General features: G+C 53.1%; 1 protein-coding gene and 1 long non-coding RNA gene across 5 annotated transcripts in view; both read left to right on the top strand.

Annotated features, from left to right (window-relative positions):
• LOC144502391 (uncharacterized) overlaps positions 1-15970 on the top strand; it is a 680705-nt gene that overhangs the window by 394436 nt on the left and 270299 nt on the right. The gene's annotated exons all lie outside the window — the stretch shown is intronic.
• LOC144502387 (endophilin-B2-like) overlaps positions 1-15970 on the top strand; it is a 106696-nt gene that overhangs the window by 35476 nt on the left and 55250 nt on the right. For all 3 annotated transcript variants that reach the window (XM_078226250.1, XM_078226249.1, XM_078226248.1), the window contains exon 3: positions 12400-12528. In XM_078226250.1, coding sequence (XP_078082376.1) covers positions 12400-12528 — 129 coding nt within the window. The remainder of the gene's footprint in view (positions 1-12399; positions 12529-15970) is intronic.

Raw genomic sequence — 15970 nt, 5'->3', positions numbered from 1 at the left:
CAAAATATTTCACAGTCGACAGTGTGAAAGTACTTTGAAATTACTATTTTTTAAAATAACAGATCAACACATCTAATCCCGTCTGCGTTGGAAGGGCTGTATTTATTTTTCAGTATTCAAAGCTGTATTTTGTTACAGTATTATTTGGGGCGGTACAGTGGTAAGCACTGCTGCTTCACAGTGCCTGGAACACGGGTTCGATTCCCGGCTCGGGTCACTGTCTGTGCGGAGTCTGCACATTCTCCCCGTGTCTGCGTGGGTTTCCTCCCACAGTCCAAAAGATGTGCGGGTTAGGTGGATTGGCCCATGCTAAATTGCCCCTTAGTGCCAGGGGGATTAGCTAGGGTAAATACGTAGGGTTACAGGGGTGGGGCCTGGGTGGGATTGTGGTCGGTGCAGACTCGATGGGCTGAATGGCCTCCTTCTGTACTGTAGGGATTCTAGGAAATTTGGAGGTTATTTCAGGTGACCCGTGCACAGTATTGCTTTCTGATATTCCATCGTGCACTGAAATGGGTCGATTCAGTGCTGTCCGAGCCAGCTTCACATCTTCTGTCCCCTCGCCCCTCCCCCCACTCCCCCACTCCCCACCCCAACACATCAAATACACACCACTCTCTCTTTCCTAACCCCACACCAAATCCCGTTCACCCAATCATTCGCTCTGCTGGCTGACCTGCATTGGCTCCCTCTCCAATCAGTGGCCCAAATTTAAAATGCTCATCTTTCATTGGGTCAGAGAATCCCTACAGGAGCCCATTGAGTCTGCACTGACTCGTACACGAGCTTATTCCGTAACACCACGCATATACCCCGCTAATCCCCCTAATCTACACTATAACCCCCTCTTTATACCTCCTTGCAGTACTCTTCCCCATATGTATACCCTCTCCCTGTATCTCCCCATAGGTATACCCTCTCCCTGTATCCCCCCATAGGTATACCCTCTCCCTGTATCTCCCCATAGGTATACCCTCTCCCTGTATCTCCCCATAGGTATACCCTCTCCCTGTATCTCCACATAGGTATACCCTCTCCCTGTATCTCCCCATAGGTATACCCTCTCCCTGTATCTCCCCATAGGTATACCCTCTCCCTGTACTCTCCCCATAGGTATACCCTCTCCCTGTATCTCCCCATAGGTATACCCGCTTCCTGTACTCTCCCCATAGGTATACCCTCTCCCTGTATCTCCCCATAGGTATACCCTCTCCCTGTACTCTCCCCATAGGTATACCCTCTCCCTGTAGTCTCCCCATAGGTATACCCTCTCCCTGTACTCTCCCCATAGGTATACCCTCTTCCTGTACTCTCCCCATAGGTATACCCTCTCCCTGTATCTCCCCATAGGTATACCCTCTTCCTGTACTCTCCCCATAGGTATACCCTCTCCCTGTATCTCCCCATAGGTATACCCTCTCCCTGTATCTCCCCATAGGTATACCCTCTCCCTGTATCTCCCCATAGGTATACCCTCTCCCTGTACTCTCCCCATAGGTATACCCTCTCCCTGTATCTCCCCATAGGGATACCCTCTCCCTGTATCTCCCCATAGGTATACCCTCTCCCTGTATCTCCCCATAGGTATACCCTCTCCCTGCATTTCCCCATAGGTATACCCTCTCCCTGTATCTCCCCATAGGTATACCCTCTCCCTGTACTCTCCCCATAGGTATACCCTCTCCCTGTATCTCCCCATAGGTATACCCTCTCCCTGTATCTCCCCATAGGTATACCCTCTCCCTGTATCTCCCCATAGGTATACCCTCTCCCTGCATTTCCCCATAGGTATACCCTCTCCCTGTATCTCCCCATAGGTATACCCTCTCCCTGTATCTCCCCATAGGTATACCCTCTCCCTGTATCTCCCCATAGGTATACCCTCTCCCTGTACTCTCCCCATAGGTATACCCTCTCCCTGTACTCTCCCCATAGGTATACTCTCTCCCTGTACTCTCCCCATAGGGATACCCTCTCCCTGTATCTCCCCATAGGGATACCCTCTCCCTGTACTCTCTCCATAGGTATACCCTCTCCCTGTACTCTCTCCATAGGTATACCCTCTCCCTGTACTCTCCCCATAGGTATACCCTCTCCCTGTACTCTCTCCATAGGTATACCCTCTCCCTGTACTCTCTCCATAGGTATACCCTCTCCCTGTACTCTCTCCATAGGTATACCCTCTCCCTGTACTCTCTCCATAGGTATACCCTCTCCCTGTACTCTCCCCATAGGTATACCCTCTCCCTGTACTCTCCCCATAGGTATACCCTCTCCCTGTACTCTCCCCATAGGTATACCCTCTCCCTGTACTCTCTCCATAGGTATACCCTCTCCCTGTACTCTCCCCATAGGTATACCCTCTCCCTGTATCTCCCCATAGGTATACCCTCTCCCTGTATCTCCCCATAGGTGTACCCTCTCCCTGTATCTCCCCATAGGTATACCCTCTCCCTGTATCTCCCCATAGGTATACCCTCTCCCTGTACTCTCCCCATAGGTATACCCTCTCCCTGTATCTCCCCATAGGTATACCCTCTCCCTGTATCTCCCCATAGGTATACCCTCTCCCTGTATCTCCCCATAGGTATACCCTCTCCCTGTACTCTCCCCATAGGTACACCCTCTCCCTGTACTCTCCCCATAGGTATACCCTCTCCCTGTACTCTCCCCATAGGTATACCCTCTCCCTGTACTCTCCCCATAGGTATACCCTCTCCCTGTACTCTCCCCATAGGTATACCCTCTCCCTGTATCTCCCCATAGGTATACCCTCTCCGTGTACTCTCCCCATAGGTATACCCTCTCCCTGTATCTCCCCATAGGTATACCCTCTCCGTGTACTCTCCCCATAGGTATACCCTCTCCCTGTACTCTCCCCATAGGTATACCCTCTCCCTGTATCTCCCCATAGGTATACCCTCTCCCTGTACTCTCCCCATAGGTATACCCTCTCCCTGTATCTCCCCATAGGTATACCCTCTCCGTGTACTCTCCCCATAGGTATACCCTCTCCCTGTACTCTCCCCATAGGTATACCCTCTCCCTGTACTCTCCCCATAGGTATACCCTCTCCCTGTATCTCCCCATAGGTATACCCTCTCCGTGTACTCTCCCCATAGGTACACCCTCTCCCTGTATCTCCCCATAGGTATACCCTCTCCCTGTATCTCCCCATAGGTATACCCGCTTCCTGTATCTCTCCATAGGTATACCCTCTCCCTGTATCTCCCCATAGGTATACCCTCTCCCTGTATCTCCCCATAGGTATACCCTCTCCCTGTACTCTCCCCATAGGTATACCCTCTCCCTGTTTCTCCCCATAGGTATACCCTCTCCCTGTATCTCCCCATAGGTATACCCGCTTCCTGTATCTCTCCATAGGTATACCCTCTCCGTGTACTCTCCCCATAGGTATACCCTCTCCGTGTACTCTCCCCATAGGTATACCCTCTCCCTGTATCTCCCCATAGGTATACCCTCTCCCTGTATCTCCCCATAGGTATACCCTCTCCCTGTACTCTCCCCATAGGTATACCCTCTCCCTGTATCTCCCCATAGGTATACCCTCTCCCTGTATCTCCCCATAGGTATACCCGCTTCCTGTATCTCTCCATAGGTATACCCTCTCCCTGTACTCTCCCCATAGGTATACCCTCTCCGTGTACTCTCCCCATAGGTATACCCTCTCCCTGTATCTCCCCATAGGTATACCCTCTCCCTGTATCTCCCCATAGGTATACCCTCTCCCTGTACTCTCCCCATAGGTATACTCTCTCCCTGTACTCTCCCCATAGGTATACTCTCTCCCTGTACTCTCCCCATAGGTATACTCTCTCCCTGTACTCTCCCCAGAGGTATACCCTCTCCCTGTACTCTCCCCATAGGTATACCCTCTCCCTGTACTCTCCCCATAGGTATACCCTCTCCCTGTATCTCCCCATAGGTATACCCTCTCCGTGTACTCTCCCCATAGGTATACCCTCTCCCTGTACTCTCCCCATAGGTATACCCTCTCCCTGTACTCTCCCCATAGGTATACCCTCTCCCTGTACTCTCCCCATAGGTATACCCTCTCCCTGTACTCTCCCCATAGGTATACCCTCTCCCTGTACTCTCCCCATAGGTATACCCTCTCCCTGTACTCTCCCCATAGGTATACCCTCTCCCTGTACTCTCCCCATAGGTATACCCTCTCCCTGTACTCTCCCCATAGGTATACCCTCTCCCTGTATCTCCCCATAGGTATACCCTCTCCCTGTACTCTCCCCATAGGTATACCCTCTCCCTGTACTCTCCCCATAGGTATACCCTCTCCCTGTATCTCCCCATAGGTATACCCTCTTCCTGTACTCTCCCCATAGGTATACCCTCTCCCTGTATCCCCCCATAGGTATACCCTCTTCCTGTACTCTCCCCATAGGTATACCCTCTCCCTGTACTCTCCCCATAGGTATACTCTCTCCCTGTACTCTCCCCATAGGGATACCCTCTCCCTGTACTCTCTCCATAGGTATACCCTCTCCGTGTACTCTCCCCATAGGTATACCCTCTCCCTGTACTCTCTCCATAGGTATACCCTCTCCCTGTACTCTCTCCATAGATATACCCTCTCCGTGTACTCTCCCCATAGGTATACCCTCTCCCTGTATCTCCCCATAGGGATACCCTCTCCCTGTACTCTCCCCATAGGTATACCCTCTCCCTGTACTCTCCCCATAGGTATACCCTCTCCCTGTATCTCCCCATAGGTATACCCTCTCCCTGTATCTCCCCAGAGGGATACCCTCTCCCTGTATCTCCCCATAGGTATACTCTCTCCCTGTACTCTCCCCATAGGGATACCCTCTCCCTGTATCTCCCCATAGGTATACCCTCTCCCTGTACTCTCCCCATAGGTATACCCTCTCCCTGTATCTCCCCATAGGTATACCCTCTCCCTGTATCTCCCCATAGGTATACCCTCTCCCTGTATCTCCCCATAGGTATACCCTCTCCCTGTATCTCCCCATAGGTATACCCTCTCCCTGTACTCTCCCCATAGGTATACCCTCTCCCTGTACTCTCCCCATAGGTATACCCTCTCCCTGTATCTCCGCATAGGTATACCCTCTCCCTGTACTCTCCCCATAGGTATACCCTCTCCCTGTACTCTCTCCATAGGTATACCCTCTCCCTGTACTCTCCCCATAGGTATACCCTCTCCCTGTATCTCCCCATAGGTATACCCTCTCCCTGCATCTCCCCATAGGTGTACCCTCTCCCTGTATCTCCCCATAGGTGTACCCTCTCCCTGTATCTCCCCATAGGTATACCCTCTCCCTGTACTCTCCCCATAGGTATACCCTCTCCCTGTATCTCCCCATAGGTAGACCCTCTCCCTGTATCTCCCCATAGGTATACCCTCTCCCTGTATCTCCCCATAGGTATACCCTCTCCCTGTACTCTCCCCATAGGTATACCCTCTCCCTGTACTCTCCCCATAGGTATACCCTCTCCCTGTACTCTCCCCATAGGTATACCCTCTCCCTGTACTCTCCCCATAGGTATACCCTCTCCCTGTACTCTCCCCATAGGTATACCCTCTCCCTGTATCTCCCCATAGGTATACCCTCTCCGTGTACTCTCCCCATAGGTATACCCTCTCCCTGTATCTCCCCATAGGTATACCCTCTCCGTGTACTCTCCCCATAGGTATACCCTCTCCCTGTACTCTCCCCATAGGTATACCCTCTCCCTGTATCTCCCCATAGGTATACCCTCTCCCTGTACTCTCCCCATAGGTATACCCTCTCCCTGTATCTCCCCATAGGTATACCCTCTCCGTGTACTCTCCCCATAGGTATACCCTCTCCCTGTACTCTCCCCATAGGTATACCCTCTCCCTGTACTCTCCCCATAGGTATACCCTCTCCCTGTATCTCCCCATAGGTATACCCTCTCCGTGTACTCTCCCCATAGGTATACCCTCTCCCTGTATCTCCCCATAGGTATACCCTCTCCCTGTATCTCCCCATAGGTATACCCGCTTCCTGTATCTCTCCATAGGTATACCCTCTCCCTGTATCTCCCCATAGGTATACCCTCTCCCTGTATCTCCCCATAGGTATACCCTCTCCCTGTACTCTCCCCATAGGTATACCCTCTCCCTGTTTCTCCCCATAGGTATACCCTCTCCCTGTATCTCCCCATAGGTATACCCGCTTCCTGTATCTCTCCATAGGTATACCCTCTCCCTGTACTCTCCCCATAGGTATACCCTCTCCGTGTACTCTCCCCATAGGTATACCCTCTCCCTGTATCTCCCCATAGGTATACCCTCTCCCTGTATCTCCCCATAGGTATACCCTCTCCCTGTACTCTCCCCATAGGTATACCCTCTCCCTGTATCTCCCCATAGGTATACCCTCTCCCTGTATCTCCCCATAGGTATACCCTCTCCCTGTACTCTCCCCATAGGTATACCCTCTCCCTGTTTCTCCCCATAGGTATACCCTCTCCCTGTATCTCCCCATAGGTATACCCGCTTCCTGTATCTCTCCATAGGTATACCCTCTCCCTGTACTCTCCCCATAGGTATACCCTCTCCGTGTACTCTCCCCATAGGTATACCCTCTCCCTGTATCTCCCCATAGGTATACCCTCTCCCTGTATCTCCCCATAGGTATACCCTCTCCCTGTACTCTCCCCATAGGTATACCCTCTCCGTGTACTCTCCCCATAGGTATACCCTCTCCCTGTATCTCCCCATAGGTATACCCTCTCCCTGTATCTCCCCATAGGTATACCCTCTCCCTGTACTCTCCCCATAGGTATACTCTCTCCCTGTACTCTCCCCAGAGGTATACCCTCTCCCTGTACTCTCCCCATAGGTATACCCTCTCCCTGTACTCTCCCCATAGGTATACCCTCTCCCTGTATCTCCCCATAGGTATACCCTCTCCCTGTACTCTCCCCATAGGTATACCCTCTCCCTGTACTCTCCCCATAGGTATACCCTCTCCCTGTATCTCCCCATAGGTATACCCTCTCCGTGTACTCTCCCCATAGGTATACCCTCTCCCTGTACTCTCCCCATAGGTATACCCTCTCCCTGTATCTCCCCATAGGTATACCCTCTCCGTGTACTCTCCCCATAGGTATACCCTCTCCCTGTACTCTCCCCATAGGTATACCCTCTCCCTGTACTCTCCCCATAGGTATACCCTCTCCCTGTATCTCCCCATAGGTCTACCCTCTCCGTGTACTCTCCCCATAGGTATACCCTCTCCCTGTACTCTCCCCATAGGTATACCCTCTCCCTGTACTCTCCCCATAGGTATACCCTCTCCCTGTACTCTCCCCATAGGTATACCCTCTCCCTGTACTCTCCCCATAGGTATACCCTCTCCCTGTACTCTCCCCATAGGTATACCCTCTCCCTGTACTCTCCCCATAGGTATACCCTCTCCCTGTATCTCCCCATAGGTATACCCTCTCCCTGTACTCTCCCCATAGGTATACCCTCTCCCTGTACTCTCCCCATAGGTATACCCTCTCGCTGTAGTCTCCCCATAGGGATACCCTCTCCCTGTATCTCCCCATAGGTATACCCTCTCCCTGTATCTCCCCATAGGTATACCCTCTCCGTGTACTCTCCCCATAGGTATACCCTCTCCCTGTACTCTCCCCATAGGTATACCCTCTCCCTGTACTCTCCCCATAGGTATACCCTCTCCCTGTATCTCCCCATAGGTATACCCTCTCCGTGTACTCTCCCCATAGGTATACCCTCTCCCTGTACTCTCCCCATAGGTATACCCTCTCCCTGTACTCTCCCCATAGGTATACCCTCTCCCTGTATCTCCCCATAGGTATACCCTCTCCGTGTACTCTCCCCATAGGTATACCCTCTCCCTGTATCTCCCCATAGGTATACCCTCTCCGTGTACTCTCCCCATAGGTATACCCTCTCCCTGTACTCTCCCCATAGGTATACCCTCTCCCTGTATCTCCCCATAGGTATACCCTCTCCCTGTACTCTCCCCATAGGTATACCCTCTCCCTGTACTCTCCCCATAGGTATACCCTCTCCCTGTACTCTCCCCATAGGTATACCCTCTCCCTGTATCTCCCCATAGGTATACCCTCTCCGTGTACTCTCCCCATAGGTATACCCTCTCCCTGTATCTCCCCATAGGTATACCCTCTCCGTGTACTCTCCCCATAGGTATACCCTCTCCCTGTACTCTCCCCATAGGTATACCCTCTCCCTGTATCTCCCCATAGGTATACCCTCTCCCTGTACTCTCCCCATAGGTATACCCTCTCCCTGTATCTCCCCATAGGTATACCCTCTCCGTGTACTCTCCCCATAGGTATACCCTCTCCCTGTACTCTCCCCATAGGTATACCCTCTCCCTGTACTCTCCCCATAGGTATACCCTCTCCCTGTATCTCCCCATAGGTATACCCTCTCCGTGTACTCTCCCCATAGGTATACCCTCTCCCTGTATCTCCCCATAGGTATACCCTCTCCCTGTATCTCCCCATAGGTATACCCGCTTCCTGTATCTCTCCATAGGTATACCCTCTCCCTGTATCTCCCCATAGGTATACCCTCTCCCTGTATCTCCCCATAGGTATACCCTCTCCCTGTACTCTCCCCATAGGTATACCCTCTCCCTGTTTCTCCCCATAGGTATACCCTCTCCCTGTATCTCCCCATAGGTATACCCGCTTCCTGTATCTCTCCATAGGTATACCCTCTCCCTGTACTCTCCCCATAGGTATACCCTCTCCGTGTACTCTCCCCATAGGTATACCCTCTCCCTGTATCTCCCCATAGGTATACCCTCTCCCTGTATCTCCCCATAGGTATACCCTCTCCCTGTACTCTCCCCATAGGTATACCCTCTCCCTGTATCTCCCCATAGGTATACCCTCTCCCTGTATCTCCCCATAGGTATACCCTCTCCCTGTACTCTCCCCATAGGTATACCCTCTCCCTGTTTCTCCCCATAGGTATACCCTCTCCCTGTATCTCCCCATAGGTATACCCGCTTCCTGTATCTCTCCATAGGTATACCCTCTCCCTGTACTCTCCCCATAGGTATACCCTCTCCGTGTACTCTCCCCATAGGTATACCCTCTCCCTGTATCTCCCCATAGGTATACCCTCTCCCTGTATCTCCCCATAGGTATACCCTCTCCCTGTACTCTCCCCATAGGTATACCCTCTCCGTGTACTCTCCCCATAGGTATACCCTCTCCCTGTATCTCCCCATAGGTATACCCTCTCCCTGTATCTCCCCATAGGTATACCCTCTCCCTGTACTCTCCCCATAGGTATACTCTCTCCCTGTACTCTCCCCAGAGGTATACCCTCTCCCTGTACTCTCCCCATAGGTATACCCTCTCCCTGTACTCTCCCCATAGGTATACCCTCTCCCTGTATCTCCCCATAGGTATACCCTCTCCCTGTACTCTCCCCATAGGTATACCCTCTCCCTGTACTCTCCCCATAGGTATACCCTCTCCCTGTATCTCCCCATAGGTATACCCTCTCCGTGTACTCTCCCCATAGGTATACCCTCTCCCTGTACTCTCCCCATAGGTATACCCTCTCCCTGTATCTCCCCATAGGTATACCCTCTCCGTGTACTCTCCCCATAGGTATACCCTCTCCCTGTACTCTCCCCATAGGTATACCCTCTCCCTGTACTCTCCCCATAGGTATACCCTCTCCCTGTATCTCCCCATAGGTCTACCCTCTCCGTGTACTCTCCCCATAGGTCTACCCTCTCCCTGTACTCTCCCCATAGGTATACCCTCTCCCTGTACTCTCCCCATAGGTATACCCTCTCCCTGTACTCTCCCCATAGGTATACCCTCTCCCTGTACTCTCCCCATAGGTATACCCTCTCCCTGTACTCTCCCCATAGGTATACCCTCTCCCTGTACTCTCCCCATAGGTATACCCTCTCCCTGTATCTCCCCATAGGTATACCCTCTCCCTGTACTCTCCCCATAGGTATACCCTCTCCCTGTACTCTCCCCATAGGTATACCCTCTCGCTGTAGTCTCCCCATAGGGATACCCTCTCCCTGTATCTCCCCATAGGTATACCCTCTCCCTGTATCTCCCCATAGGTATACCCTCTCCGTGTACTCTCCCCATAGGTATACCCTCTCCCTGTACTCTCCCCATAGGTATACCCTCTCCCTGTACTCTCCCCATAGGTATACCCTCTCCCTGTATCTCCCCATAGGTATACCCTCTCCGTGTACTCTCCCCATAGGTATACCCTCTCCCTGTACTCTCCCCATAGGTATACCCTCTCCCTGTACTCTCCCCATAGGTATACCCTCTCCCTGTACTCTCCCCATAGGTATACCCTCTCCCTGTACTCTCCCCATAGGTATACCCTCTCCCTGTACTCTCCCCATAGGTATACCCTCTCCCTGTACTCTCCCCATAGGTATACCCTCTCCCTGTATCTCCCCATAGGTATACCCTCTCCCTGTACTCTCCCCATAGGTATACCCTCTCCCTGTACTCTCCCCATAGGTATACCCTCTCCCTGTATCTCCCCATAGGGATACCCTCTCCCTGTATCTCCCCATAGGTATACCCTCTCCCTGTACTCTCCCCATAGGTATACCCTCTCCCTGTAGTCTCCCCATAGGGATACCCTCTCCCTGTATCTCCCCATAGGTATACCCTCTCCCTGTACTCTCCCCATAGGTATACCCTCTCCCTGTACTCTCCCCATAGGTATACCCTCTCGCTGGGTATACCCTCTTAGTTCATTCTTGTAAACTCTCTTTTGCATCTTCATAGTAACCTCTCTCTCTCTAAGTGGAGATGAAACTATCCACGGTTTTAAGTGCGGTCCAACCAAGGTTCCAAACTAATTTAACACAAAGGGCGGGATCTTACAGCCTCACTTGACCCGAGACCGAAAAACCTGCCCAAGGTCCACGGACCTTCCCATCGCCTGCCCCTGGCCCACTCCGACTCCCGAGGCGGGCAGGACGGTAGAATTCGAGCGAAGCTCTCTGATTTTCAATTTAAAATATTCAATAGAACCTGCAACACAGGGTGGGGGGGGGGGGGGGGGGGTTACTGTACCGAACGGCAGGTTATGAAGAGACTGAAGAAACGAGGATTCTTTTCCTTCAGAGCTGAGAAGGTTGAGAGGGAATCTGAGTGAAAATCAGGAGAGGGTTTGGTGGGACGGAGAAGGAGAAACCGTCTGCGCTGGCGGGAAGGTTGCAGGACGCAAGAGTTCATGAGATAGGCGGCGGTGCTGCTTTTACAGAAAGCTAGCATTGACAGTGTGGGATGAATGGTCTCCTTCTGTGCTGCAGCCAATAAAAATGAGAGATTTTGGGATCTGGAATGCTCTGTCAGAAGTAATTTTCTTTTACAAGGGATTTGGGTAAATACTTGATGGGAATGGTTTTGCTCGACTACAGGTTCAGAGCAAGGAAGAGTTGACTAATTGGTTTAAGTTTAAAGTTTATTTATTAGTCTCACAAGTAAGGCTTACATTAACACTGCAATGAAGTTACTGTGAAAAACCCCCAGTCGCCACACTCCGGCACCTGTTCGGGTAACACTGAGGGAGAATTTAGCACGGCCAATGCACCCTAACCAGCACATCTTTGGACTGTGGGAGGAAACCGGAGCACCCGGAGGAAACCCATGCAGACACGGGGAGGACGTGCAGACTCCGCACAGACAGTGACCCAAGCCGGGAATCGAACCCGGGTCCCCGGCGCTGTGAGGCAGCAGCGCTAACCACTGTGCCGTCCCGGATAATTGGATAATCCTTTCCAAGAGCTGGTACAGCCGTAACCAGCCAAATAGATTCCGGCGCTGGATTGTTTAATCATCGAGTCTGTATCGACTACAATCCCACCCAGGCCCTATCCCCATAACCCCATACATTTACCATGGCTAGTCCCCCTGACACTAAGGGGCAATTTAGCACGGCCAATCCACCTAACCCGCACATCTTCGGACTGTGGGAGGAAACTGGAGCACCCGGAGGAAGCCCACGCAGACACGGGGAGAACATGCAGACTCCGCACAATGACCCAAAGCTGGAATCGAACCTGGGTCCCTGGTGCTGTGAGGCAGCCGTGCTAACCACTGTGCCAGCGTACTTACTGCCAGGGCTCGCTGTTTGCGAGCTCTTGGGTGTGGAGGCAGGGGAGGGGGGGAGGGGGGGCGTGACGAACTCCTCAGTTTGAGGATGGTTGTCATGGACGCTGATGCTAGGAGACAGGATTGAGTGTTTTTCTCGGTACGGGGAGTGGGGGGGGGGGAGATCGCTGGGAGTTGGGTCATTGCTCTCTGAGCCTGAAACAAGTTCACAAACCGGCACTAACCCCCTCTCTTTACCCCCTTCAGGTGCTCGGATTGAAGAATTCCTTTATGAGAAGCTGGATCGGAAAATTCCCTCCCGGATCACCAATGGCGAGCTGTTAGGACAGTACATGATTGACGCTGCCAGCGAGTTTGGACCTGGGACCCCTTATGGTGAGCTCACAACTCGACTTAAAACAGTTCTGAATACAGAAGCTGGCTCCAATCACTGTGGCAGTGTGAGCCGTCACTCTCTCGTTTCTGAGTCACAAGGTTCTGGGTTCAAGCCCCGCTCCTGGGCAGTGCTGAGGGAGTGCCACACTGCCGACGGGTCAGTGCTAAGGGGGCCAGGCGAGGTGGGGGAGGCGGGGGAAAGAACTGGGCAGCGGGGGGAACTGGAGAATGGGGATTGGACAGTGTTACAATGGTTCTAAAAGCAAGTTGGGATGCCCCAGTCATGATAGGCACTATATAAATGCAAGTATATTTTTGAAGGCAGAAAGAAAGATTTTCATTTGAATAGCGCCTGTCACAGAATGTCCCAACTCATTTTACAGCCAATTAAATCCTCCTATTGAAGAGTTGTCCATGTTGGAAATGCGGCAGCCAAATAGTGCACAGCAAGATCCCATAGGCAGATATTGATCAGATTGTGTATTTGTCACTTGTTTGTTGAGGGTTGGATATCTTTGACGGAGAGGATGGGGGTCGGGCCTAGCACCTCGTGGGGAAAGACTGCGCCTCCAGCAGTGCAGCATTCCCCCAGCGCTGCACCGAGGGAGGGGGAGAAGTGGGACTCCGAGGTGAGTTGCCTCAAACCAAGCTGAGGACACTGGCTGAAACTAGTTTCGAAATGAATCTTTGCCTCCGGGGTCACGAGAGCAGGTTGTTCAGACAAGGTTTGTACAGCGTTTTGAGTGTAGAAGGTTAATTGGCGCAATCTGACTGAGGGGTTTAAGATAATTGAAGGAAATGATGGGTTTATTTATTAGTGTCACAAGTAGGCTTACATTAACACTGCAATGAAGTTACTGTGAAAATCCCTTGGTCGCCACACTCTGGCGCCTGTTCGGGTACACTGAGGGAGAATTTAGCGCGGCCGATGCACCCTAACCAGCACGCCTTTCGGACTGTGGGAGGAAACCGGTGCACCGGGAGGAAACCCACGCAGACACGGGGAGAATGTGTAGACTCCGCACAAACAATAACTCGAGCCGGGAATCGAACCCGGGTCCCTGGAGCCGTGAGGCAGCAGTGCTAACCACTGCGCCACCGAGCCTGACAGCCATCCAGACATATTGTTCGGCCTGGAGTCGGAATTAGCATTGCTCTCAGACAAGTAATTAGTTTACAACCCATTTTACAAATGGAGTAATGTCATTGGGAATGTTGGAATCTCTGACTCACGAACCTCCCTGATGGAGGACGAGGAGATGACAGCTTGCATCGACAAACTGCGCAGTTCAGGAGCCTTGAGAGAACTGGACAGGTTTCCTGTGAGGTGCCCTGTCCATCTGCAACCTCCTCATCCCAAAATATTTCCCCATTGCTGAAATACAGGACAATGTGTTTTGCTCTCTGCGACCCATTATTCAAGCAAGCACTGACTGAGGCTATTTGGCTCTGGGAGGCATCACTAACTGGCCTGATGGCGGCCACCTTGATGGACGCCCATTGCGGGTCATTGAGGAAACTTCCAGTGCCCTTCACAACGGCTTGTACAGGAGAGGGACATGGCTCCTTCCACTCACTCACATCCCCACCCCCCCTCTCTCTCAGTTGAGAGGTTTAAAAGATTAGTGTCCATCTGAAAGATGGCATCTCCAACAGTACTGACCCTCTGACAGTGCGGCACTCCCACAGCACTGACCCTCTGACAGTGCGGAACTCCCTCAGTACTGACCCTCTGACAGTGCGGCACTCCCACAGCACTGACCCTCTGACAGTGCGGCACTCCCTCAGCACTGACCCTCTGACAGTGCGGCACTCCCTCAGTACTGACCCTCTGACAGTGCGGCGCTCCCTCAGCACTGACCCTCTGACAGTGCGGCACTCCCTCAGTACTGACCCTCTGACAGTGCGGCGCTCCCTCAGCACTGACCCTCTGACAGTGCGGCACTCCCTCAGCACTGACCCTCTGACAGTGCGGCACTCCCACAGCACTGACCCTCTGACAGTGCGACACTCCCTCAGCACTGACCCTCTGACAGTGCGGCACTCCCACAGCACTGACCCTCTGACAGTGCGGCACTCCCACAGCACTGACCCTCTGACAGTGCGGCACTCCCACAGCACTGACCCTCTGACAGTGCGGCACTCCCTCAGCACTGACCCTCTGACAGTGCGGCACTCCCACAGCACTGACCCTCTGACAGTGTGGCACTCCCTCAGTACTGGCACTCCCACAGCACTGACCCTCTGACAGTGTGGCACTCCCTCAGTACTGGCACTCCCACAGCACTGACCCTCTGACAGTGCGGCACTCCCTCAGTACTGGCACTCCCACAGCACTGACCCTCTGACAGTGCGGCACTCCCTCAGTACTGGCACTCCCACAGCACTGACCCTCTGACAGTGCGGCACTCCCTCAGTACTGGCACTCCCACAGCACTGACCCTCTGACAGTGTGGCACTCCCTCAGTACTGGCACTCCCTCAGCACTGACCCTCTGACAGTGCGGCACTCCCTCAGTACTGGCACTCCCTCAGCACTGACCCTCTGACAGTGCGGCACTCCCTCAGCACTGACCCTCTGACAGTGCGGCGCTCCCTCAGCACTGACCCTCTGACAGTGCGGCGCTCCCGCAGCACTGACCCTCTGACAGTGCGGCGCTCCCTCAGCACTGACCCTCTGACAGTGCGGCACTCCCTCAGCACTGGCCCTCTGACAGTGCGGCACTCCCTCAGCACTGGCCCTCTGACAGTGCGGCACTCCCTCACCGCTGTGCTGTTACTGAGAGCCATGGGGGTGAGTGCTGCCCCTGAACTGTGGTGCGGTGAGTGTCTTTGACGGTGAGTGGTGATGCCAGGTGGCTTTTTAATTTGCCCAGGTAAATTGCTCTACGTGGATGTTGGCAGAGAAATGGATCTGCGTGATTGGTTGGTTTGTGGGGTCGGGGGGGGGGGATTAAAGAGCTGCTGTTTTTATTTAGTGTTCCTGCAGCCAATCTGCCTCCTCACTACCGTCTGCCTATGGGAAGGTTTACAGTGGATCTGGGCATTAATGGGGTGGACGGGGGGTTTGGGGTTGGAGAGATCTGCTGGCCAGAGTGTCCTCACGCTGAGCCGCTTCTGTGTCCCAAGCGCAGGGTGGCACCCAGGAAGGTAGGATGGCCACATTCGCTCGGTGTTACAGAATAAATATCTAAAGATGCCAGGCCTCGGGAAAACACATGATAACGAAATGTGACGGTGATTGGTCACTGGGTTGGGGGTCACTGGCCCGGGGCGTGAAGGTCACTCACCCAGGGGTCGGGGGTCACTCACCCAGGGGTCGGGGGTCACTGGGTGGAGTTAGGACTCATTTCCAATCTCACTCTGCAGCGCTGTAACCCAGGGAACGGGTGATAATTACAGATTCTCTGCTCTCACAGCGGGGGGGGGGGAAGAATTGTTTC

Source organism: Mustelus asterias, chromosome 13 (assembly GCF_964213995.1).
Source record: "Mustelus asterias chromosome 13, sMusAst1.hap1.1, whole genome shotgun sequence".
Taxonomy (NCBI): domain Eukaryota; kingdom Metazoa; phylum Chordata; class Chondrichthyes; order Carcharhiniformes; family Triakidae; genus Mustelus; species Mustelus asterias.
This window is presented reverse-complemented; position numbering and strand designations above follow the sequence as displayed.